The 26,561-nt window shown below is 52.6% G+C and overlaps 1 protein-coding gene across 1 annotated transcript in view; it reads left to right on the top strand.

Annotated features, from left to right (window-relative positions):
- The window catches only part of SDK1 (sidekick cell adhesion molecule 1), a 793,009-nt gene extending 785,529 nt beyond the window's left edge, over positions 1–7,480 (top strand). The window contains exon 45 of the mRNA XM_057750135.1: positions 7,235–7,480. Coding sequence (XP_057606118.1) covers positions 7,235–7,480 — 246 coding nt within the window. The remainder of the gene's footprint in view (positions 1–7,234) is intronic.
- The last annotated feature ends 19,081 nt before the right edge of the window (positions 7,481–26,561 follow it).

Raw genomic sequence — 26,561 nt, 5'->3', positions numbered from 1 at the left:
CCCCCGAGCTGCCAGGGCTGGAGGCGTCAAGTCGGGGCTGTTTGTCCGCAGAAGCGTTCTCAGGATCGGCTGGCGGCAGCACTGGGTCCCTTTCTCCTCTCACACGTGGGTGTCCTGAGATTCAGCTTCTGCTGATTTGCGTGGAGGGTTATTAAAGGCGTGCCGGCGCTGAGCCGGCGTAGACGCGCGCAGCTAAGTACATACCATGCACGCTGTGCAGGCAGGGAGGGGGGGCGGGGGCAGGAGGAGAGGGGGACGCGGAATCCACACTGCGTCCTGCAAGGAGGTTCAGAGCAGGTGGGAGAGCCAAGGCTTGAGACGCACACGGACGGCCGTGGGGCGCGCAGTTCTGCCTCTCCCGCCAGACCAGGTGCGCAGAGCGGAGTCGCAGCCCCGGCCCCTGTGGCCGAGTGAGCGCAGGGCCTCGGCAAGCCCTGTGCCTGGCGGAGGGGCTCCTTTCTGTGACTCCCACAGTTGCTTTTGGGTCCTAATGCAATTTGGTTCAAGAAAGTTGATCATGGTGTGCCCTAGTGTCAGTATTTGATTCAGATTTATAGTAAATCTCTATATTTCTGTACAGGCCTATTTTCTCCTCCCCGCTTCGTGTTATTATTATACATATTACATCCATATATGTGGCAAACCCAAGAATGCATTTTTATAGGTATCATCTTATAGAACTTTGTGTCTTTTAAAGAAGTTGAGAGAAGAAAGGCGAGCAAGTATCTAGTTAGGATTTATCATTTTAACCTTTTTATTTACTGTTTCTGGTTCTCTTCATTTCTCCTTGCCTCTTTGTGCTGCTTTTGTTAAGTATGTTACATTTCTATATATTATAGACTGGGCCGTACAATTACATGCATGTTATTTTATGAAATTGCTATTTAAATCAGATAAGAGAAGAAAGGAGAACAAACAGGTAATTATACTGCCTTTTATAATTCCCTATGTAATTACCTTCGTTGGTACTTTTTGTTTTTTCATATAGATTTGAATTACCCTCTGGTGTCACTTGCTTTCAACCTGATAATCTTCCTTTAGCATTTCCTATGAGGCAGGTCTACTAGCAATGAATTTTTCTGTTTCTGTTTATCTCAGAATGTCTTTATTTCACCTTCATTTTGAAAATAGTTTGCTGAATATAAGATTCTTGGTTGACAGTTTTCTTTCAGCACTTTGAACGTGTGACCCCATTGACTTCTGTCCTCCATTTTTTCTGATTAGAAGTCAGCTGTTAACATTATTTGCGTTCCGTTGTACGGGGTGAGTCACTTTTCTCTTGCTGACTTCAAGAGTTTCTTTTTGTCTTTTTGTCTTTCAGAATTTTACCTGTGATGTATCTGGGTGTGAATCTTGTTCCATGTATCTCACTTGTGGTTTATTGAGCTTGTCGGGTGTATAGACTTTATTTTTACCAAATTCGGGAAGTATTAAGTCTTTATTACTTCCAGTGTTTTTCCTGCATCCTTCCTTCTCTTCTCATCCCGGCACTCTCACTGTGCGTATGTAGGTACACTCAGTGCGTTCTCACATTTGTTGGGTGCTCTGGGTTTTCTGTTGTTTTTTTTTAAATTTTTTTTCTCTGTTTTTCAGATTGCATATTCTCTATCATTCTGTCTTCAAGTGCGCTGAGTCTTTCCTCTGTCAGCTCAAATCTACCACTGAGTCCCCCTAGTGAGTTTTTATTTTGGTTATGGCATTTGCAACTCCAGGACTTCTTATTAGCTTCTTTTTAAGTCATTTCCATCTCTTCATTGATACTCTCTGCTTGGAGAGAGAGTGTCAGCACACTTTAATTCTTTAAACATGGTTTCCTTCAGTTCTTTGCACATATTATAATAGCTGCTTTCAAAGTCTTTGCCAATATTTGGGGCTCCTCGGAGGCTGCCTGCTTTTTCCCTGTGTATGGATCACACTCTTCTGTTTTTTTGAAAACAGGTCATTTTAGATAATATTTTGTATCAGCTTGGAATGCCGATATTCAGCCCCCTCTGGTTGTGGTCACTGTTGTTTGCTTATTTGCGCATCTGTTGAGTGACTTGCCTGGATCAGTTCAGGGCAGTCCGTTTCCTCGGCAATGTGTACCCTCTGATGTCACCCCCCAGAGGGGCAGCCTTGGGCGCATGTGCAGTTTCCCTGACAACCAGGGATGACTGAGGTCTTGGCCAGGGTCCCCTCGTCTATTCTTTCCTCCCCGTTAAGATTCTGGATGGTCTACCACCACCAGTATCACACCCAGCTGTTGACCTCCAGTACCTGCTCGCTCTATTATTTTTGACAATGCTCCAGGGTATAAATGACTCCATCGTTTGATCCAATTACAGCTCAGCCCTTTTGCAGGGGCAGGAGGTTGTTACGCTCTGTTTTTCTCTCTAACCCCAAGAGGGCTCTCCTTAGCGATCTCTTTGCCTGGTTCTCACTGTTAAACTTCTCGTGGGTTTATTATTACTTCTCTTGTTGCTATCATGGAGCTACCAGCTTCCTCTTAATTTCTCACCCCTGAGGTCTCCATTGTTCCCAGTAATGCCCTTAGGCACGCTCTGGTCCAAATAAAGCCATTCCCCTTGAGAGGGGCCTCTGTTCTTCAGGACTGACTCTTCCCCCATCAGGACCTCCATGTCACAGCACCAAAGCTGGGATGAGGACAGCAGCCCTCCTCTCCGCAGTGGGGCGCTGGGTGGAGGTGGCAGCCCCTGGTCTTCTGGCCGTGCCCCTCCCCGTGTGGAGCTTACTGTGTCCAGGCCAGCTGGGGTGGGGGCCGTCCGAGCTCCGTGTTCTCAGCCTGCCATGCGGAGTGAACCTCTTCCAGCCTCCCAGCAAAGACTGGATGAGGGAAGGGAGCCCAGTTCTGTTGGCCGCACCTGCCTGGAATAGCTCTGCATCACGAGGCTGGGGGTGGGCAGCTGGATGAGAGACGCCACAGCTTCTTCCTCAGGTCAAACCAGATTCTGGACTAGGAGCTCTGTCTTCTGGGCCACACGTGCCCAGCGTGGAGCTTCAGTCACCCTGGGCTGAGGGGCAGGGGGAGCAGGTCATATGTCAAGTGGCTCAGACTCTGGCTATTCTTAGTGATTTTAGGTTTTCTGGAATAAATCTCCCCCCCTTTGCTATAGACTCTTGGCACCATTTCCAGGGACTGTAAATGATTGTTTATAAGATAATATTCCCCAGTTACATCATTGTTTCACTGGGGAGAGGAGCTGCTGGCTCCTGTGGCCATTCTGGAAGGACCTTTTGTACTGATGACTGGTCGACTGGGGGGGCTCTCCTGCCCTCCCCACCTGCCCACCCTCTCCTCCAAAGCCAGAAACCCTGTAGGTCTCTGCCAGAAGAGCTCTTCTGCGATGCTGATATTTCACTAAAAAAAAAATAGTGATGCCATCCTTTTCTCCCTGGGGTGTTTTTAACCATTTTCAGAAATATTGCTCAAGTGAGAATTCTTCTCAGAATTCTCTGTTCAGGGGTGCACAAGAACCTGCCTGATCAGTGTTGCTCTGAATTAGGCCCTCAGCGTCACGTGACACTTGCTGTCTCCATTCAGAAATAAGAGGGTTTGTCTCTGTTTTATCGCACAGCTGCTTGTGAATTATATCAGGGCTACGGTTCAAATCGTATCTTAAAAATTGTTTTCGAAACCCAAAGGAACAGTTTTCAAGATCTCTCCTGCTCCAGCCAACTTAGACCAACCCCCTCATAGTTAATTAATTCCCTAATAATATTTGAGTCTTTCATGTTGCCAACATCGTCCGAAAAGTGCTGAGATTATCTCTATTAGCTGCTTACCAGGCATCTGTGCACCTTTAGAAACTCTCACAGTCAGTCTGCCAGCATATCCAATCACAGGCTGGCCTTCTACGGTTTCCTAGGAAACCAACACACGTCGCTACTTCATATCACACAGGAAACTTAAAAGAAAAAAAAAAGACCCTGCAGCGTTTCCTTTTTGTCAATAATTCTAACTCACTAAAATACATCCTCATTAAAAAATAATAATGTCACATAAACAATAAATAGAGCGGGCAACAGGAGGCGGAATGGCATTTTAAATCCGTGCTTTCTCATGGAGGCAAAGGCAAGACCTGAGCAGGAGCCAGGAGGCCCTCAGCCTCACCCTCAGCCTCACCCTCGTGTGTCATGAGACCCAGGTGCGTTCTCACTCTCCCTAAGTGAACAGCAAGAAGCTAAAGGGAGCAGCTCTGAGTCTCTGCTCTCCTTTCTGCGCGATGGTTTTGTTCTCTCACGTTGGCTCCGGGGGCCACTTGGCTGGACCAGACAGCTGCCAGCTTCATCCCCACGTGAAACACTATGCTCTCCCAGATGCAGTTGAATCCCAGGGCAGGTTCTGATTGGCTCAGCTTAAGTCACATGCCCACCCAGTACCCAATCACTGCTGTCTGAGGGACAAGCCATTCAGCCCATGTGACAGGAAACAAGGGTCACTTCCTTCAAAGGGTCACGGTTCAGACACAAACACTGGGACATCACTGTGAGCTGGACAGCCACCCCCGACCATCTCCTGCCAGGACCTCTTCTTAGCACCCACGTGTGTCACAGGCCTACAGGACTCTGAGATCTTTGGTTGAGAAAATACATCATGATACATAGCTACTACGAGTCTCCAGTGAAACTACGTTCTTTTAATCACGTGAACATACACGTGAGCGTGGGACACATGATGTGTTGGTTCTCACAGCAGCGCTGCATGTACTCTGAGAAGCGCTGGCTCCTGCAAGAACTCGAAGCCCCCTTCCAGGCCGCCTCTCCATCCCATCCAGTGACTGCAAACCCGGCTTCCCTACAGCCTGAGCAGCTGCAGGAGCGGGGCAAGGGTAGAGAGAGGGGAGAGAAGTGCCCCAGGCCACCCCCTGGGTACGGGACATGTTTATAAAACGAGTGATCACCACACATGATGGCCTCTCCACCACCTGAGAGACCGGGTTTGAGACCCACTCATTGAAGTGTCTCGAACCTTTTATACTGCTGGGGTTGAAGGTGGCCCTGAAGGGTTACTAGAAAGGCTCTAACTCTGCCACCTGGGCTGCGATGCCAGTGCCAGCTCTGCCCCCGTCCCCTGCCAGTATGACCCCGAGAAGATCACCCGCTTCCGTGGGCCTCTGTTCTCTCCGACACAAAATGAGGAGCTGGAACCCAAATGCAACTTCTCACACTCGTCCTCTCGTGGCTGGGACTGTGGAGGACCCCAGACACGAAAGGCTGGAATCTTGACTCTTAGGGTCAGTCTGCATGTCATCACAAACCCTGAGCCCATCTGTGAAGCCAGGAACCATGCTGCTATTGTCCGACCCTGAGCATCCCATGAATTTCTCATGAGGAAGGAGGCCTTCAGTGTCTTTCTTCTCCTGAGCTTCAGGAAATTTAGAACCAAAATCAGTGTCTGAAGAAGTGACAGATCCAATTCAGGGACTGATAACAGCTTCCTCAGCTTCCCTCCATGACCTCTGTCCTCCTTTCTCCCGTCTGCGTTAACCCAGAGCTTGGCCCCGTAAGCCCCCTCAAGGCCTCTAGAAAACACGTGAAGAATCATTCTTAACCCCCAGCCACAGATGCAGGTGCCTGATCTCGTCTCTGAAAGGATGGGAGGCGCGGAACCCGCTGGTGTTTCTGCAGTGACCCCTGAGGACCTCCACACCAAATGTCCTCCCAGCAGCTCAGCTCAGGGTCCGCGCCACGTTAGCTCAACGCAGGTCAGGCTCTGCCTCCACGCGAGTTGCAGGAACAGCTTTTGGTTTTCAGAGCATCATGGGCTTGGGAACACGGCTGGGTGGTGAGCCTGTCCAGCTGCCTCAGAGGAGGAGGCACCTGGGGCCGGGCTCGGGGCGGGGCTCCCACGCAGCCCCTTCTTCTTCCGTAAACCGGGAATCTGAGCTCCCACCTCCCAGGGTCACGGTGCAGTGACCGCGGGGGCGCGAGGGCTACTCTGTCATGAGCAGCGCCCACCGAAAAGAAGCCTGTGCTGCCTCTCATCATGGTCATCATCTGATGACAGAGGAGCTGGGTGTCCTCCGCCTCGCGATGTGTCCTTGGAGGGGGAGGGTGGGAGGGACGTTTTTCAGCCCTCATTTCCAGGAAACACAGAAGGACCACAGCCGTGTACGGTGTCACAACACGAACAGTTCACGCTTAACGCCCTGAGAATTCCCAGAGCGGTGGCTCACCGTTACTTTATGTAAATACTCCAGGTAGAGCCAGGGTTTCAGTCTGTCTGAAAAATCCCAGGCGTCTCTGGCTCCACCGTATGTACACGAGGGGTGTGTGCACAGCCAAGAGGCCTCCCGCTCTTAGAGCCAAAACGCTGCTCCCGGGTGGAGGACAGCATGAGCCCACAGGTCCCAGCTGCCTGCGGGGGGCGGCCGTCACCCCCAGACCGCCAGGTGAGGGCCAGCCGCAGGCCCGGCACTCCTGACCCCACGTGGTCCTTTGTCTTCATGAGTCTCTGAGGGCCAGCGGGCGACCGTCTCCTCCCCTGCCCCCACCCCAGCCTGGCCGCCGATCAGAACCCTCCCAGGGCCTCGAGGGATGCACGTTCCCTGGCCCCACCCCAGACCCACTGAGTCAGGAGGGCAGGGCGGGAGCCACCGCCCCGGAAGCTGCTCTCCTCCAAGACTTCCCTGGAGAGTCAGGGACAGCACTGGGGGCGACTCAGTCCCTTATACCACCCAGGCCCCTGTCACCCTCTGGGGAGAGAAAAAGGGCAGGTGTGGCTGAACCCTTGACTGCTCAGGGTGGGGTGCCTTGTAGACCTCTCCCGGAGTAGGGGTGCTATGTAGCCCTCTCCTGGATGGGGGTGCCGTGTAGACCTCTCCTGGGTGGGGGGGGGGGGGCATGTGGATCCTCCTGGGACCAGCTAGGGCACAGAGATGGCTTGGAGAGCAGAGACTGGGGAGCACTGAGACACCCCAGCCGAGATGCTGAGCTCAGACCGGGTCTTGTGGGGGAGGGGCCCGGGGGGGTCCGAGCGCAGGCTGTGTGGAGTGCGGGAGGATGGGGTGGGGTGGGAGGAGGGGGAGGGGGGAGGGAAACAGTCGGCCTGCACCATCCCACCTTGGGGGCCAGCGCTGGGCCCGTCCTGGCCACGCCTGCCGCCTGCTCGGCCCTGCTGCCCAAAGCCCCCACCCGACCCCGCTCCCTGGCCACCCGCACGTCCACGCCCTCCCCGAGCCCCTCCCCCACGGCCACCCGGCTGACACCGCGCTGTCCGTCCGTCCGCCCACAGGGCACCGACTCGGAGTCCGAGGACGCGCCCCCCCAGCACTCCTTCGTCAACCACTACCTGAGCGACCCCACCTACTACAACTCGTGGAAGCGGCGCGCGGGCGCGGCCCCGCACAGGTACGAGGCGGTGGCGGGGGCCGAGGCCGGGCCGGCCCCGCGCGCGGTGGTCACCACGCAGAGCGCCGTGTTCGCGCCCGCGGCCCGCGGCGCCCGGACTCCGCTCACCGGCTTCTCGTCCTTCGTGTGAGCGGCGCTGCTCGTGGAGGCCGTCAGCTCCGGGAACTGGGCTCCGGCTGGGGTTTGCCAGGACCTGACGCCTGAGAATGGCTTTCCCCCACTTGTGAACACGAGGTTTCAATTAGGAAAGTTTTTTTACTGGCTTTTTGTAACATCGCTGCAGGAAGCGGGTTTCTTTGTTTTTCTTTTCTTTTTATGAGAAGGTGTGTTTCGCTGGTGCAAGGGCTCGGCACCCCGACCTGGGAAGACCTGAGCCCTCTGGTCCCGGGCTTCTCCATCCTGTGCCGGAGAGGAAGGCTGGGGGGTGGGGGAGGGAGACGGGGGTCCAGGGAGGCCTGGCCTCCTCCAGGCCGCTCCCTTCTCTTCTCTACCTCCTGCCCGAGAACCAGCGGCCCGCCTGGGGCTCCATCCCGCCGATCTCCGACTCCGGGGTGCGAGGAGCCCGTGTCTGACCTGGGCTCGGGGCCTCCCGACCCGACCGTGCCCATCTCTGAGATGCCCTCACTCTGCAGTTTGTAGGCGAGGAATCGGCTTTAAGTTTCCTGGCCACGGGGCGACAGATTCCAAGGTTCCTTTCCGCGTCCTTCCGGCGATGAAATGTTCGGGCTTCCGCCTCCTGTCTTCCTTTTGACCTGGTAGCCAGGGGCAGGAAGCACCCCCGCTGGGAGCCGCCCCCGTGGCCCTGGCAAGCTCGTGCCCCCCGACCACACAGCACACGGCCGCCCGCCAGCCCGAGCAGACAAGACAGCGGCTGCAGAACCGCTCGCGGTGTAGGAGGTGTGCGTTGTTAACCAGAGTATTTTTTAAATCTTTTTATCTTTTTTTTAAAATATGTCACATGAAATGAATGAGTCTCAGCTGTCTCCAGGTGCCTTTTTATTAATTGTTTAGCTTTGTACGTGGGAAAGACGAAGAGCGACAGTGTCTCCAAATAAAGCAAACCGCCTCCGAGAAGACGGGGTCCCCAGCCCCGCCCCCCACCCCCGCGCCGCCAGGCCCTCCCGTGCGCGCGTGCGCGTAGCCGCTTCCTTCCTGGGAGAGCGCGTGGCCTGTGGCCTCAGGCCTCCTGGCCCCTGCAGCTGCCGTGGCTGCGGTGCAGCAGATCCTTCCCCTGACCCCAGGCCAGCTCTTAGCCTTAACGGGTTTTCTGGAAACCTTTTCCTTTCCTACCCCGGGGGTGGGGCTGCGGAAGGAGCCCGCCTGCTGCCTGGTCAGCAGGCGCCTGTCCACACCCGCCAGGGCACAGGGTGGGCCTGCCCGTCCCCGGGGGAAGAGTTGGGCCAGCCGCCAGCACCACACGGAGCCAGTCACCTGGCCACATGTGGGTCACGTGGTCTGTGGGGTCTCTTCTTCCCACACCTCCTCAGGGCAGAGGGCTGCCTTAACCCTCTGCTTTCAGAGTTGCTGGGTGTGGCCTCAGGAGACCAAGGAGAGTTTTCTGTTCCAGAGTTTTGTGTTGGGTGAAAAGACCCTTTTCAGTTTCTCCAAAAGTAGAGGTAGGGGGTGTAGAAAGGTTCCTTTCTCTCTCTCCTCCTCCCTTCTCTCCTCCTTCCCTCCCTCCCTCTCTTCCTTTTCCTGAGTGGAGGGGAAACGTTCTAAACCAAAAATCTTAGACACTCTACCCAAAGCTTCTCCTGCATGAGAATCGCCCCCACAGCTGCCTGAACAGGACCTGCCCGGGGCACAGGGCCCCCTCTGTCCTCTCGGCCCCAGGCGGGGACGTGGACAGAAGGCCACAAGGCTGCACCCCGAACTTCTCGGAAGACAGGCGACGGACAGAGAACGTGGACAAGCACTGCCTCCGGCACTCTGCTCTCTAAGCCATATGGACGTTGCTTTACACACAGGAAGGCGCTGAAGCGTCCTAGCGTGGGGACGGTTGGGTTTGAGGTGTGTTTCTTGCTTTGGGGTTTTTGTGACAACATGACACCTTTTTCCCCAGGCTCACTGTACTTTCTCGGTTCTCTCTGCTTTGAGCGCGCTTCTTCGGGACAGAACTGTCGGTCAGAGGCTGCAGCTCCTGGCTGTAATGGACACCGGGGTTCTGGGCTGTGGGAGCCGCTGGACCAGAGGAAGCGTCGGGTGTCTCTGGTTGGGGTTCAGCCTCCAGACAGTGTGGGTACTGAGAAGCACTGATTCTTAAACTCTCCTCTTCAGGGAGGAAAAAAAAATCACACGATAGGAAAATGGATATTGGATTTTAACCTTGGTTCTAAAAAGAAGGACAGGCACCGCTTCTCTCACCGAGGCAAGGAGGGGTGTTCTCTCCTGCCGCCTTCTGAGCCGTGATGCCCCTCAGGTGTCTGGCGCTCAGCCTGGCAGAGGCCCCCTCTGAAGGCCCCGTGGTGGGCAGGCGAGCTGCCCTTTCCGCGTGAAGACCGCGCAGCGAGGCAGCCGCGGGGCCGCGCTCTCGGAGCCGCAGGGATGGGTTTGCATGGAGCTCCCGTCCCAGCTCGGGGCTCCGGGCACAGGTTTCCAGGCCGGTGAGCGGCAGGGCGGGGCTGTGGGCAGTTCCTCTGCCCAGCGGGCGTGGAGCGCATCTCCTTGACCTCTTCTTTGGACCTCCTTCTGAATAAATCGGTCCAAACCGAAGCCTCCCCTTCCCCAGCCATGCTTTTAAGGGGCACTCGGTAAATGTCGCGGAGGAAGACGTGATGTGGCGCGGCGTCGGGGGAGAGCGCGGAGGATGGCGCGCACTCCGTCAACCCCGCGTGACGCTTGCTTGCCCTTGACCGCGATGCGACTGCAGCATGGTGTTTGCATAATGGTTCTAATGGTTTGTAGCATGGTTTTCAGTTTTTACGAATTCCCGGCACACTGTAGTTCTTCTCCCAGTGAGCAGCCACATCCGCGTATCCACATGCGGCTCCTCGGTTCAGAATCCTGCAGCGTGGACCCTCCGGAAGGTGGGAACAGGTAGAAATCCAGGAATTGGGCTGTTCTGCTGGGCGCGCCTCATGTCCTGTCAGCCTCGCCTGCTGGTTTATCGGGGACTTAGGTCAGTCCTCAAGTTTTCCCTACAACATCTCCTGGAATTGTGCAGAAAACTAGATCTCCTTTAAAAAACAAACAGAAAACTTGTAGGAAGACAGAGAGGTGCTATGGGTACGATTTTTAATAAAAGCATCATTTTGTTCCTTATGCGCCTGTGATTTTCTTCAAGTGTTTATGAAGTGACTCACGAATTCCAGAGCTGTAGGATGGAACCCTGAAACGCCAGCCCCGTGCTGTGCTGGACCGCAGGCTGCCCCCGCCCCTCCTGGAAATGCAGGTGTGGACGCACAGCGGAGGTGAGGTCAGAGGGGTTCAGCTTCAGCTCTCCCGGGAGAGGCACTCCGGGGAGCATCCTGGCCGAGAGGCTGGGGGCCTGAGGCAGGCAGCGTGGGGCCCACACACCCCAGTGTGGGCAGCAACCATCTCCGTGCCAGCCCACCACCACCTGGCGTAACCCCCCAAGAAACTCCACAGGTGCCTGGACGGGAGACTGCTCATTGCCAGACGTAGCCTGGATTAGGGAGAGACTGCGTGCTCCAAAGGGCTCTCCGGTCCCCCCTCCGTGAGGGCCCAGCAGGCTCTGGGAGCCGCAGGCCCTTCCCGTCCCTTCGTGCCGGGCCTGTGCGCCCTGGGGCGTGTAGCCGGGTGCCAGGGCCCACCAGGAAGGGCACGGCTTTGCCCTCAGCCTGAGGTCCTCCCAGCCTCAGAGGGTGGTTCTCCACATGGTGCTTAAAAACCCCAGGCCACACCCAGGCCCATTAAGACAGAATCTCGGGGCTGGGCCCAGGCGTCCAATTTTCAGGAGAAAAGCTGCAAAAGTGATTCCAGGTGCCTCTAAGGAGGACGTGCCTGGGAGGACGGGGCCCGGGGCCAGGTCAAAGGAAGGAGAAGGGGGCCTGCGGTTCCGACTTTGCCTTTTGCTCCGGAAGCAAAGACTGCCACTGACATGCCAGAGGTGAGAACATTTCATTTTCTCTCTTTTCCTCACATTGTCCACCTACATTCCGCGCCCCTATCAACATGAAGTGAAGGTCCGCCCATGTTCCAGTACTTTGGAAGTCGCAGCTGCCGTGCGAAGGGTAGCAGGCTCCTGTCGAGTGGTACCATTTCCAGGTGGCGTTGTGGGCTCCTCGAGTTCTTCCACTGCAGGGCGAGGTGGCCCCCTCAGGGTCCCGTTTTGCAGATGAGGAAGCACACCCAGGATGAAGCCACTTGCCCCTGTGGACACAGGGTAGTTGCAGGGTCCAGGCCGGGCAGTCAGGCCCACCTTCCCACCACAAGGCCCACCTTCCCGAGGCCGTCTGCCTCCCCAAGCTCTCCTCCCGTCCAGGGACAGCTGGCCTCGGCAAGCCAGGGGCCAGTGCACACAGCGCGGGGCTCTCTCAGGGGTGAGGGGGGCCCCTGAGAACACGTCTCTCCTGCCTCACGGCACCCTCGCTGCCCCTGGGCCGTCGCCTGTCCCCCAAGCAATGCTGTTGGGACAGGACGACCTCCCAGGAGACGGATGACCCGAGCGGGCCCGAGGGGGCAGGCGCCCCTCCTGGGAGTGAGGCCCCCGCAGTGGGGGAGGAAGCAGAGACTCCTCTGTGGTTCCTCCCGGCTTGTCTAGAGCAGCCTTGCTTCCTGCCTGTTCAGGGGCTCCCGACAGTCTCTCAATAAGCTCCTCTTGTTTATCTTAGCCGGAGACCACCCCCTGCTGGCAGCTGGCGGGGTCCTGGTCCCCAGGCCGGGCTCTGGGCGCGTGTGAGGCCGCCCCCAGGGCTCCGGCAGCAACGCCTGGGGGTCCTCAGACCTGCGGGAGCAGCCCTGTCCTCGGCTGCCTGGGCTCAGGAGAGAATCAAGACGGCCCAGTTTACGTTCAGCTGAGACAAGGGATGGTCCACGTGATCGGCAGGATTTAGCAAGTGGACGAGGGCTTGTCCACAGCGAGCCGGGGGTGTCGCCTTCAGTGCATTTTCCACAAATCGAGGCATTTCCAGGGGAAAAAGAAACACTCTGTGAAAGTCATGAACTATTTTTTCTCTCTCCCCCCTTTTTTTTTTTTTTGATTGATTGGTGTTCTTTATTTTTCTTTTTTTTACATTCCTTTTTTTTAAATATTTTTTCCATTACGGTGTATCACAGGATATTGAAGGTAGCTCTCTGAGCTATACAGTAGGACCTTGTTGTTCACCCATCCTATGTATAAGAACTTACATCTGCTAACCCCAGCCTCCCACTCCATCCCTCCCCCACCCCCTCCCCCTTGGCAACCGCAAGTCTGTGCTCTGTGTCCGTGATTCTACTTCTGTTTCACAGACAGGTTCATTTGTGTCATACTTTAGGCTCCACATTTAAATGCTATCATACGGTATCATTTCTCTTTCTGACTCACTTCACTTAGTGTGATCATCTCTAGGTCCATCCATGTTGCTGCAGATGGCATCATTTCATTCTTTTTTGTGGCTGAGTCGTACTCCCTTGTGTACACGCGCCACCTCTTCTTTATCCCTTCCTCTGTCGGCAGACACTTCGGTTGCTTCCGTGTCCTGTGCTGCTGTGAACATTGGGGTGCACGTATCATTCTGAATTAGAGTCTTGTCTGGATCTGTGCCCGGAAGTGGGATTTCTGGGTCACATGGTAATTCTGTATTTAGTTTTCATGGACTGTTTTTAAACGGCGCAGCCCGCCGTGTCCGCTCTAAGTCAGCATCGCTGCGCCCCGCCACCCGGAACCCTTGGGGTTGACTCAGGTAAACGAGGACAGGGAGCAGTTGCCCCCCTGCGTGCACGTGCCCCCTCCTCCACCACGGCCTCATCCTTCTCCCCCGACCGAGAGGCAGTGATTATCCCTGCCTACCCCAGCAGCGCACCTCCTGGAGCACCTGCCTGCGGGCAGAGGAGCCTGGGGGGCCGGGGACCCGCAGCACCTAGTACAGGCCGAGCAAGCAGGGGCTCTGAGGTGGGTGGAGGCCTCCCCGGACTCCCCGAGAAAACTGAGGTCCAGCGTGGGCGTTGCCACTTTGTGTGACGTTCGCCAGTACGTTTTAGAGGTTTGGTTTTGTCCTGAGCTGAAACTGCTTCCAGATACTTTATTTGGGAGGCACAGAAGCTTTTGCAAACCTTCTGAACAACCAGCCTATTTTCCAAACATGATTGGTTTGCCAGACACCTATTTTAAAATGATTTGAACATGTCCATGGCTTTGCTTGTACAGGTACCTTAGGGTTTGCCAAAACTTCTTTGCCTTTAATAGCTGGAGTCAATTAACAGCCAGCATGGGCGAAAATTCCAAGCTGTTAACTTTGGACTCTGCGGTCTGAAAACGTCCTGCTTCTCCTCAGATAAGACAGCATTCTGCAGTCGTTAAGCAACCGCAGCATTACGGGGTTGAATCTGATCCAGACTCACGTATTTTAATAAGAAAAACTCGTATTTCTAAGGCACCCTGAAAATGCTTCTGCGGGGTTCTACCAGCAAGCGGCGTAATTGGCCTGCTAATTTGGGGGTGTTCCAGACAGCCCCCTGGGGCCCCCAAAGGAAGCCCAAGAAGAAATATGATGGCGCTCCAGAGTCTGCGGGGGACAGTCCTGTGCCCCTCTCGGTCTTTGGGCACATTTTTTCAAGAACATCAAGGGCTGGAAGATTGGGGACTTGCAGCTCCAGAGATGAGGGGTGACGGAAGCCAGATAGAAACCCAGCAAGGCCTCCAGGGGCCTCTCTGACGGAGAAAGGGGGCCACACAGCCTCCCGGGGGCTCATCTGCCTCTCGGGAGCCCCCCTTTCATCATCCACCTCGGTGGTGCCCACTCACTGCCCCCAGTGGGGGCCGGCCCTCCACAAAGTCCAGAGATGAGGCCTTCCTCACCCAGGGTCACCCCTGGCACAGACGTCACCCGAGCGGGAAATGAATCCACACAGTGGAGCCTGTGCGGCTGTTTCAATGAGATGGAATCACGGACACAGGTGCAAAGCCATCTCCGCGTTATACCACGCTGTGCAGAAATAAGCGTGCTCCCACGTGTGTGTGTTTGCACATGTGCACACACGCCTGTGTGGAATGTGGAGAGACTCTCTCTGGAAAGATGGACAGGAGCTTGGTAACAGTTATCTCTAGAAAGGGGACAAAAGAGGGGGCCCCGGGTGCAGTGAGGCTCACCTCGGCACCGTTTGTATTTTTCACCAGGTCTGTATATTATCTTTTCGTGTAAAAAAGAGAAAAATGGAGCAGTGCTGGAGCTCTGAGTTCACCGGGCCCCTCCCCCTCCCTGCTCTCCCGCCTGGTCCTCTCTCTCTCGGCATCAGGGCCCTGGACATCAACAGGCATTGAAGATGGTGGGCCACTTCCTGGCTGTGTGGTCTTGGGAAAACCACTAATCCTCCCTGGGGTTTTTTTCCCCTTCTAATATGACTCTAGGTTATTTTGAGGCTTAAGTGAAAAATGGGTGGGAAGATGGTTTGCAGACCCCAAAGATACATTCGTATCAGTTTATTCCTGTGGTCACCACTGCCACTGTCTCAGGCCACCTTGAGTTGGAAATGGAGGCCAACCTGAAGGTGCGTGAGCCGTCCCGGCCTGGCTGCCCGGGTGCTCACAGGAGGACTGGAAGCAGGAGGTACTCAGGCCCAGGCTCCCCACCCAGCCACACCATTCCTGCTCATACGTTTTAGGTGAAAATAGCTCTGTTCAAAACAGAATTCACTACGCTGGTTTCAACCAGTTCACATTGAAACTGGACTGTGGTCGGCGTTTCATTTCAGGGCAACTTGTCTTTTGGCAAAGAAATTGTTCCTTGAGTCAGTCCCATCTTCCATTTAGTACTGGAAAAGTGCCATACATTTTTTAAAATTATTTTTGGGGACTTCCCTGGTGGCGCAGTGGTTAAGACTCCACGCTCCCAATGCGGGGGCCCGGGTTCGATCCCTGGTCAGGGAACTAGAGCCCACATACATGCTGCAAATAAGAGTTCACATGCCACAACTAAGGAGCCTGCTGGCCACAACTAAGGAGCAAATGAGTCAAAACTAAGGAGCCTGCTACAACTAAGACCCGGCACAACCAAATAAATTATTTTTTAAAAGTATTTTTGAAGTTTTGGAAATACATACTTATCTAACTCATGACTTCAAAACATAAGTGGCTAAGCCCCGTCTCCTCTTTTGCCCCATTGCATCCTCCTTGTCCTGGCTTCCCGAGTAGCCTTTAATTCTGATGGCCTTTCATCATGTCAAGGACAATCACCACTGAATTTGGTGTCTGAATTTCCTGTTGCCTTCGAGTGAATCAGAAGTCCCGGAAACGCACTGGAATCTCAGTGAGGCTACGGACAGTCGTGGCAGCTATTAGCAGAGACAATTGGAAAGCAGGATGATGAATGTCGGGCGGGAGACGCGCACGTGAGATGAGGGCACGGTCATCACCACTCCCGAAGCCGGTGTCTGCGCTCAGAAGGGCGGCTGTTCTGCCAGACCCACCACCTGCCAGCTCGTCCGCCCTGACGCACTATTCCCATGCAGCCGACGGGAGAGAGGCAAGGCACCGTGCCAGGGCCTAGGAGGGAGCCAGCCGGGCAGCAGGCAGCTCCACCGAGGACGGGGGCGCGGCTGCGGCTGTGCGGGGTTGGGAGACTCCTGGCTTTGCGTGGCGGTCCTCCCAGCATACGCATCTCCTAGGGCTGAGACCCCACACCAGGTGCGGTCAGAGCCCCCAGGCTGGCCCCCGCTGCTGCTGGTGGTGGACTGTGAGCAAGCAGGTTATCTGTTTACATTTCTCTAAATCGAGATGCATCTGCCTATCAAGTTCTGTTTTCCGGAGCCTCTACTCTAAACCTTCCGGCAGAGCTTGTAACCTCGCCAGCCTGTCCAGGGGCCCAAAGAGGTACCATGAGGGGATTCCACAAGATATTTTCAATATTTCGAAATGTCCAACAAAAAGTTATCATCCGTTTTCCCTAACGTCGGCTGTACAATCTCTTTGCTTTCCACTGAAATAACATTGGTGTGAAATGACAGCCCCGAGCTGGGGCCCCTGCCATGGGGTCTGCAGAGGCCACTGTCCGGATTCACAGCCAGGACCCATCCTCACAGGCTATGATCTGGGGTCAGTTCTCCCATCTGTAAAATACTTATAATACTCAAGAAATGGTAGCGATTGTTATTGTACCTGATTCTTAAGAGACTAAGAAAAGGAAAGCTACGCATTTCTTAGTAATCATTCATTCCTTCAAGAGACCAGTGTTGAGCTCTGTACGATGGTGGTCCGTGTGCTACTGGGGATGCATCCGTGAACAAATAAGAGAAACCCACCCCCATCGTGGAACTGACTTTCAAGGAAGGGGAGCCAGGAGTAAACAGTAGATGTAGTTACAGCTGAAGTGTGTAGACGACTCTGTGATGACAAACAGAAATAGACGTGGGGAGAGGGAGCGGGCAGGGGCAGCTATCACCTTAAGGTCAGGCGTGTAGGCCTCAGGGAGAGAGCTGTTCCCCACCAACAATTTGAAGGCGCCAAGCCTGCTGTTATTTGCGGAAAGGTAAAGGAATCCGCTACATCGATACAATCTTCCAAAATACAGAGTTCAAGAGTGGGGGGGGAAGGTCCATAAGGCTCTTTAGAGAAAACCTCTGAAAATCCAGAGGGTAGTTCATTGTGCTCTGTGGTTCACACAACAGATCCTCTCTGAGAACATAAGAGGCAGGGGTTTCTTCCAGGAAGCATGGAGCACAGGCTGGACAGCTGCCCCGCGGGGGCCAGGGCAGTCCCAGGGTTTGCAAACAGCAGCCACAGGCGGCGTGCCGCCCACTGCCCCTTAACTTTTTTCTAACAGCTTTATTGAGAAATAACTTACATGCCTTTAAAGTGTGCACGTCAGCGATTCCGGCTTGTCCATTTACAGAGCTGTGCAACTCTCACCTTGTTGAACGTTTGGTATGTTTTCATCACGCCGAAAGGAAACCCTATGCTGTGAGCAGTCACTTGCCATTTTCCCCAAGCCTGCCCCCCGCCCAGCCTGGGCCACCACACATCCATCTTCTGTCTCCAGAAATTTGCCTCTTCTGGACATTTCGTATAAATGAAATCACCCACACATGGAATTTTGGGACCAGTTTCTTCCGCTGACCGTGATGTTTTCAGGGTCCCATGTAGCATGTGTCAGCACTTTGTTCCCTTCTTTGGCCAGATAATATTCCATCATAAGGACGTCCACGTTTTGTTTATCCACTCAGCAGTTAATGGACAACTGGATTGTTTGGGGTTTTGTCCATTATCAATAATGCTGCTATGACCTTCGTTTACAAGGTTTTGTGTGGACGTAGGTTTCCATTTCTTTTGAGTGTATACCTAGAGGTAGAATTGCTGGGTGACATGGTACCCCTACATTTACATTTTGAGGAACTGACACACGGTTTTCCAGTGTGGCTGCACCATTTTACATTCTCATCATCAAAATATGAGAGTTCCACTTTCTCCTCATCCTGTCAACTCTTGTGATTTTGTGTCTTTTTTACTCTGGCGTCTTAATGGGTATAAAGTGGTATCTTGTGGCTTTAACTTGCATTTCTCTAAAGACTGATGGCTGAACATCTTTTCATGTGCTTATTAGATAGTCAAACATCTTTTGGGAAAATGGTTATTGAAATATTTTTACCCATCTTTAAATTGAGCTATTTCTCTTTTTATCGAGTTTTAAGTGTTCTTCGTATTTTCTGGATACAAGTCCCCTATTAGGTATACGATTTGTAAATATTTTCCTCTCAGTCTGAGGTTGTATTTTCACTTTCTTGATGGTGTCCTTTGAAGCACAAAAATTTTTGGCTTTGATGAAGTCCAATTACCTATCTTCCCTTTATCATTTATGGGTTTGGTGTCTTATATAAGAACTCATTACCCAGCCCAAGATCACAAAGTTTCTGAAAACGAAGAGTAAGCAGGAAGAACCACTTTACCTGTCTTCAAGACGTTATATAGCTACAGTAATCAAAACTGGATGTTACACTGGTGGCCCAGCGGTTAGGGCTCTGCACTTTCACTGCCGACGGTCTGGGTTCAATCCCTGGTTGGAGAACTAAGATCCTGCAAGCCACACAGCGTGGCCAAAAAAGAAAAGAAAAGATGTTGTGTTATTGACAGAGGGTTAGATACATAGATTCACAGCACCAACTAAAGAGCCTGCAACTAGCTCCACATTAATGCGGCCAGCGGATTTTTGACAAATGTGCAAAAGCAACTCAATGGAGAAAAGAAATTCTTTTCAAGAAATGGTGCTGGAGCATCCAGATGCCAAAACTGAACTTCAGCCTGTACCTCCTCCTAGTGGTTTATACACTCCATACCAGCTCCAGCCGGGTTATAGATTTAAGTATAAAATATAAAATTATACAACTTTTGAAGGAAAAACATAAGAAATCTTCAGGATCCAAGTCTAGGTAAGGAATTCATGGACTTGACACCAAAAGCACAAAAAGACAGAAGTCAATAACTGGACTTCATCAAAATTTAAAATATTTGCTCTGCGAAAGACCACGTGAAAGAGGATGAAAAGACAAGCTATAGACTACAAGAAAATGTTTGAAAATCATGTATCTAACCAAGGGCTCGTATCTAGAATACTCAAAGAACTCTCAAAATTCAACAGTAAAGTAAAAACCAAACAAAAAATCCAGTTAGAAAATGAGTTAATTCGTGAAGAAACATTTCACCAAAGAAGATATACAGATGGCCAAAAAAAAAAAAAAAAAAAAAAAAGTAGAAGAAGCAGCACCTGAAAAGATGTTGAACACCACTAGCCATTAGGGAAACGCAAATGAAGACTGTGATGAGATATCCGTACACACCTATGAAAACAGCTAAAACAAAAATAGTGACAATATCACATGCTGGTGAAGATGTAGAAAAACTGGCTCTCTCCTGCTGGTGGGAGTGTGAATGTTTCAACAGGGCAGTTTCTTGAAAAAAAGTAAACGGACATTTAACACACGACCCAGCAATTGTACTCCCGAGCATTTATTCCAGAGAAATGAACACTTATGTCATCACAAAAACCCGTACATGAAAAATCTGTTCATAGCAGCTTTATTTGTAATAGCCAAAAAACCCCGAAACAACCCTGAGTGGATGGTCAAATCAACTCTGGTCCATCCATACAGTGGGAAAAGACTCAGCAATAAGAAGGGTTGAACGGCTGATATGAGCCACGTGGCTGGGTCTCAAGGGCTTTACGCTGAGTGAAAAAGGCCAGCCTCAAAAGGCCATGTACTGTATGAGCCCATTTATGTAACATTCCTGAAATGACAAAATTATCGAGATGGAAAGCAGATTTGTGGTTATCAGGACTCGGGCGGGGGTTGTTGAGGAGGTGGGTGTCTCCTATAAAAAGGTAGTAGGAGGTGATGGAACAGTTCTGTGTTTGGACTGCAGTGATGGTTACCCAAATCTAGATGAGATAAAGTGTGCAGAGCTGCTCACACGTGGTTTTGCTCTCACACTGTAATTACAGAAGATGGAACCATTGGGGAGGACTGGGTAGAGGTACATTGGAGCTCTCTGTAATAACGCTGCAACTTCCTGTGAATCTATGATCATTTTTAAATAAGTTTAAAAAATCACAGTGAGACACCCCTACACATCTACTAGGAGGCCTAAAATGAAAAGGACTGGCCACAGCAAGGGTTGGCAACCTTGTGGAGGAGTCGGAACCCTCACACACTGCAGGTGGCCGTGCAAAATGATACAACCATGTTAGAATACAGTTTGACAGTTTCTTAAAAAGTTAAATGCACACTACAGTGTAATTTAGCTGTTCCATTCGAGGCATTTACCCCAGAGAAATGAAAGGTGGTAGCCATACAAAGATTTATATATACATGTTCATCACAGCTTTATTTGCAACTGACAAAAGTTGGAAACAACCCAAATGTCCACCCGCAGGTGAACTGATAAAGTGCACGGTGGCCCATTTCACACAGAGGAAGACTGCTCAGCAGAAGCAAAACAGGAACGGCCAGCTGGCACAGGTGACCTCTCGGACGCACCTCGAGAGCACTGAGCTAAACGGAGAATCAGGACAAAGCAGGGAACATACCGTGTGACTTCATTTTCCATAGAGTTCTAGGAAATGCAAGTGAGCGACCGAGGCAGGTCCTTGGCTGGGGAGGGGCGGGCACGAGACAGTCGTGGTGGCGGAAGGCAGTGATCAGAGAGCAGTTTCGGGGGCAGCAGATGTGTTCCTTATTTTGAGTGTGGTGACGGTTTCACGCGAATGTCTCTCTCACATTGTCCTCTTTAAATATATGCGGTTTATTGTATATCGATTATGCTTCAATACAGCTGCTAAATGTTGAAAAAGAGAAAAAATATATTTATGGGTCATACGTGTAATGATAAAAACACAGTGAAAAAAAGACACTTGAGGCAGAACTGATGCTGGACCGGAGCTCAGGGTGGCGTCCAGCGGCCCCGCCGCTCCCACCCAGACTGCCCAACGCAGTTCTGTGGCCCGAGGGAGGGCCCTGAGGTCACGGTCAAGTTGTAAACTGGGTAGAGGTGTGAACTTCACAGTCGTCGTTGCAAAGGACGGGGGCCACGATGCAACTGTATTCTCCGTAACTGAATGGGACCCTCAGCTCGTGACGGGGTGGGTGGCCGTCCCTGTGTGGGCCCCGCCTGACAGGTCATTTCTACGGGTCCCAGGTCCTCAGTGCATCTCTCTCCCTAGTCTCCGGGAGCCAGTCCCATGGGGCTCCCCCCATGACCCCCGCTCCTGCTTCAAACCTCCCCGCCTCTGAGAGCCACTCTCCCCACTGACATTCTGCCCACCCAGCTCTTGTGTCGCAATTTGGAGCCGCTGTGAAAACGCGAGAAGGTGAGGGGGGCGCATTTAGGTGTAAAAATGTTCTTACCGCGCAGACCCATGCTGATGCCAAGGGGACACCCCCAGGGAGGGAAGGAAGGCCAGAGTGGGGAGGAGGGAGGTGGGTACCACGCTGCCTACCAGATGCTGTGCGTGGTCCTGTCAGCGCAGGACCAGAAGCAGTGGTCTGTGCAAACCTGGTCTTCAGGGCCACGTGACCGGCATGTTTAACTCCCCCAGGCTGGCACAAGGCGTGTCTTCCTTGCAGGACTGGGGGAGGGGGGACTGTGTCCCTGGGGTGGACTGTTGTCATCGAGTGCTTCCTGGCTTGGGAACAAGCCCAGAATATTGAAACCAGAACGTGCATCCTACCTGCAAGAGGACGCAAACCCTCCCCGCTTCTCGTTCAGAAGGGAGGTTGTCAAAGAGATGCCTTTTTTCATGCTTTTTTCATTTGTCTCCCCAACAATCAAATTTTTAAGTGATGTGGCTGAAATTCATCTCACTACCCAGCCCTACATCATTTCACGAAACTGGGAACTTCCAGCCATCGGGGAATTTTTATTCCTACCGTATTCTTAATTCACAGTCCAGGCCTCTGCAGACCCCAGCCCCTTCCTCCCGACTCCCAGCCCAGGAGGAACCACAGCAGTCACGGGGTCCTGATTTTCAGAGCCCAGAGCCCAGCCCTACCTCCAAAGAAGTAGACCAAATCACTCCCTAGGAACAGTCACCTGCCCAGGAAGAGGACGGCTGAGGCCAGGAGACCTCGAGGGACATGCCTCTCTTTGCGCACTGACGAGTAAGTTCCTAGTTTCTTATCCGTGGGACTGAAAACGCAGACGAAGGCAGAACGCTTCTGTCTTCAAAGGACGTCTGAGAGGCATCTTTATTTGAAAGACGGAACACAGTCTGTCTTCGAAATAGAAAGGACCAGAGTTTGAATGTGGCTTCAGATGTGCGAGAGACCGCGAGTTCTCAGGGGACGACGTGCCTGAGAACGTTCACCTGCCTCCCCGTGCGGTGCTTCCCGGGCACAGCTCCGAGAGCAGCACATCTTCACCTCCATGGTCATCTTTTTAACGTGACATCTTAGGGGTTTTTCTCTGCCAGGTGAACGTGGGCTTCACTGAAGGCTGAGAAAACCTCATCGTCGTGGGTAGGCTGATGAGCTTCGACAACTGGCCACAGCCCACCCTACGTTTGGTTTCACACCCCCGCCGCAGACCCGCATCCCCTGGACAGAGCTAGCCCTCCTTCCTCAAAGCCCACTCTCTCTCCACAGCCATACGACACTCCCACGTCCACAAATCCCCCTGACTCCTCGCTCCTGACGAGGAGGCAGATGGACGGCGCGGGTGTCTAGGCTCGGTTCACTATTTCACTAGCTCTTAAATGCACTCGGTCTGGAGCTGTGCTCTCCAATACAGAAGCCACCAGTCACATGTGGCTACTTAAACTTAAATTAATTAAAATTTAAAATGTACCTCCTCGGTCACACGAGCCACCGTTCAAGGGTTCAGTATCACACGTGGTAATGGCCACTGTATGAGCACAGATGACGGCACATTTCCATCACTGGGGGATTTCTGCTGGACGAAGCACCTTTTTTACGGCCTCTCTCTCCATCCCACAGGTGTGGGATGTGGGTGAACAGTGTTTGTAAGAGCCTGGCTATCCCCGGACCCAAGCCTCTGCCATTCACTGGGACATTTTTGGGATATTGAAAGGTGAGTGTGTTTCAGAGTCATGTTCCCCCAGTGACTGGCTCCTTTAATCTGTCCAACTAATTCTAATTCTTTTGTCCTCTGTCTCGGACCACTCTGGAAAGGGGAGTTGCAGTCAGGAAGGCAAAGAGGAGAGAAGGCATAACTGGGACCCTAGGCAGTGATTGGGTCTCCACAGGAGAAGAAGGTTTGACCGGCTGGAGATGGAAACCTGGCCCCTTTGCAAGCCCTTGGCCCAGGTGGGTTCACACCCTGGAATTCCAGGGTTTGTCTTTTCTCATTTTCTGGAAGCAACGTCCGTCCTCTGTGCTCTGGGGAGACAGCATTTTATTTCCGTCCAGAGCTGTCTCGGCACCAAGAATGCAGAGACGCAGCCAGGAGCGTGGAGACTGTTTCCATAATAAATCCGTCCACTGCAGCTCAGTCCCACTTCTTGGACTAGATTGCAAACGCAGGTTCCAACGGGTGCTAATTTTTCAGGTTGAAAAGTGGCCGGACCTCACAGACAGCTGTTGGAAAGCACTTCCTTTCACGTCCCTGGGTGGGCATCTTAGCAGGCCAGGAACTGATGGTTTCCATAAATGTCTGAGCTCCTTCTGGACATGAGAGAGGCTTCGGCTGGCCCAGTGTTTTCCAAATTCTTGACATTCGCCTACTATCGTCAGTATTTTTGCCCATCTCCAAATATCATCTGTACTATAATTCACTATATGATTTTCTTTTTCAACCTTTAATTTTTTAAACCTAAATCAATGTAGCTTTATCTTATGAAATCATAGCTTAGACATTGTGGACTACATGTACTAGTTATACGTTTCTCTAACTTGCCTTAAAATAGCTACTGTTAACCTAATGGATGTCAGTCCAGGTACCACCCAAGTCATCTTGAGGCCACTTTGGGAAACAGTGGGTGAGAAGAGGGAGACGCATTCCAGAGTGTCTGAGCCATGTGGACTCAGCAGTGGGTCACCTGTCTAACATGCCTTTCTTCTTCGATGGGGGATTTTGGAATCTGAACTATTTTGAGAAATATGACAAAATATGGGGTAAGCCCCTCACTGTGAATCCTTCTCCCTCCACCACAGCACGATGAGGCAGGCGGGGCCACCTTCTCCCTGCAGCGCAAGCACCGTGGCCACTGTCATCTCTGCGGTGTAACACCCTGGTCTCACTCACAGAGGGGACGCGGAGGCATTGCTGTGTCCTCCTCGGTTTGAAAATTAACCAGTATTTGGACCACAACTGTGTGCAGGGCCCTGAATCAGGTATAGAGCAAGGGCTGATATTTCCAGAATCTTCTTGGACTGGGTGTTATCTGAGTAAGGTCTTGAGAAATGCATGGGAGTGAGTAGAAGCAGGCTACGTAGAGACTCTTGGCGTCCACTGAGGGAGACGGTCGATGCAAATGCGACACCCGGGGGTGGGGACGGAGGGGGGCACTGAGTAGGCCAGGACCCAGCTGGCCCCAGGTGACCTCGAGGGTGAGCAGAAGCCGCCACCCCCAGCATGCACGCCCAGGCCCCGGCCGAAGTGTCGTCATGCAGGCGGACGTCTTCTTTGAAATCCTTCTGTGTGGGAGCCACAATCTGGGCCATGTTCTGTGTGCTGTGGCCTGCCCCACTCCAGTTTCACTTTCTCCCTCTATCCTCTCTGGATTCAAGCAAAACAAATTTTGGTCCCACGGCCCAATGTTTTCTGCTAAGAAGTCTGAGGGCAGGGCATATGGTATAGCGCACCATCGGTCAGCGTATTGATACATTTAACCTCCATGTCTCTTGAAATCCCCATTTTAAAAGAATCAGAAATGCCAAGATTGCAGAACCAGAAACCAGCTTCGAGCCCCTTCTCTGCCCCTCATTCACTCATCGGATTCTCCGTGGGCTTTTGCTGTGGGGCAGGCACGCTGCTAGGCACCGAGGGGCAGAGACACGCCACGCACGGCGTCTGTCTTTAGGGGCCTCGTGGTTCTGTGAAGGAAAGATGATTCAAAGCCAACACGAAGGCCATGCTGGCTCTACAGGGAACACGGCAAAGCCAGAAAGCCACGTAGAGAAGGTGGCATCTGAGCACCTGAAGGACGACAAATAGGCGCTGGTTAACCAGGAGAGGAGAGAACCCATTTCTCACCCATGAGGATGGCTAAAAATAGAAAAGACGGGCGTCACCAAACGCTGGTGAGGATGTGGCGCGACCGGCACGCTCCCGTTGTTGGTGAGCCTCTGAAACGGCTCCACCGCTTTGAAGAAAAGCGTCTTATAAAGTTAACCATACGTTTCCTCTGTAACCTGGCAGTTCTGCACCTAGGCATTCACCCGAGAGAAATGAAAGCGTGTCAGAAACAAACAACTTGCACAGGAGTGTCCACAGCAGCCTCCTTCATGAGCCAAATGTCCATCAACACAAAATGGATAAACAAATTATGGGTTCGCTTGGAAAATGGACAGATTTCATGCAATGGAATCCTACTCGACAGCGAGAAGAAACAACTGTGGGTACACTCACCAACGCGCATGGACCCCGCAGACATCATGTTGTGCAAAGGAGGCCAGACACAATGGAATACGTAGATACGATGCCATCCTTATGAAGCCAAAAAATGGATCTAGTGGTTGAAATCAGAAGGGGTTTTGGGGTGGGAAGCTGAGCGGCAGGCAGGTTGACCATAACTTTCTAGGTGGTGACCGCGTCCACATCTTACTCTGGGTGGTGGTGATCTGCCAGAAGTCTTAAAGCTGAACTCTTCAGATTACACATCCCAAAACAGAATTGGGGGGGTGGGGGAAGCCCAGGAATATTCTGGGTACAGTAGAGATCAAAGATTTCAACACGACGGGAGACAGGATGCCTGAGAAAGCACCGGGGCAGTGAGTGGAGGTAAGATCATGGAAGAAATCCTATCAGGCTGTGCCCTTTCAATTCATACTCAGGTTTTTTATGCTGTGAAGGGAAAGAGGAATGGGAGATTTGCATAATAATAAAGTTCTAGGAGAGGAAACGCCAGGCTGGCTAACCAGGACGTCTCGGCTTTTTAAATAGCTGTTGTCTGTTTTGCTTCGCTTTGGTCTTGGCGTCTGTGACGGCAGACCGCCTGTCCCGGCCGTCCTGGGTCCTGTCCTCATCAAGCACGTTCTGGTGCAGGAGTTTTGCACCCTTTGTGCCCACCGAAGGGTAGGTTCCAACGTGCAGCCGCTCCATCCCTTCGTGTTCTTGACCAGAAGCGAGTTCAGCGCGGACTCTGTGAGCCGGAAACTTCCTCTCCCTCCCTCTAGACCTGAGACAGGAATTATTCATCAGCTAATAGGCTTAAAGCCCTTTTTCATACTCGTTGTTCATTTCATACTCGGATGGTTTTGAAAAATACGGTTTGGCTCTTGGCAATGATGCCAGCGTCTGAGACATGGAAAATCTGCCTGTGCATTGGTGGTCGTTTCTGGAAAGTAAAGGCGAGTTAATGCGGAAACGACTGCACCCGATGGTGGCACCCCAACTAACACGATTATCTCTTCGCTGAAGCTAAAACCGCCACACGCCAAGGCAGCGA

This window comes from Hippopotamus amphibius, chromosome 9 (assembly GCF_030028045.1).
Source record: "Hippopotamus amphibius kiboko isolate mHipAmp2 chromosome 9, mHipAmp2.hap2, whole genome shotgun sequence".
In the NCBI taxonomy this organism is placed as follows: Eukaryota; Metazoa; Chordata; class Mammalia; order Artiodactyla; family Hippopotamidae; genus Hippopotamus; species Hippopotamus amphibius.
The sequence above is the reverse complement of the archived record's forward strand: the minus strand, read 5'-3'. Positions and strand labels throughout refer to the sequence as shown.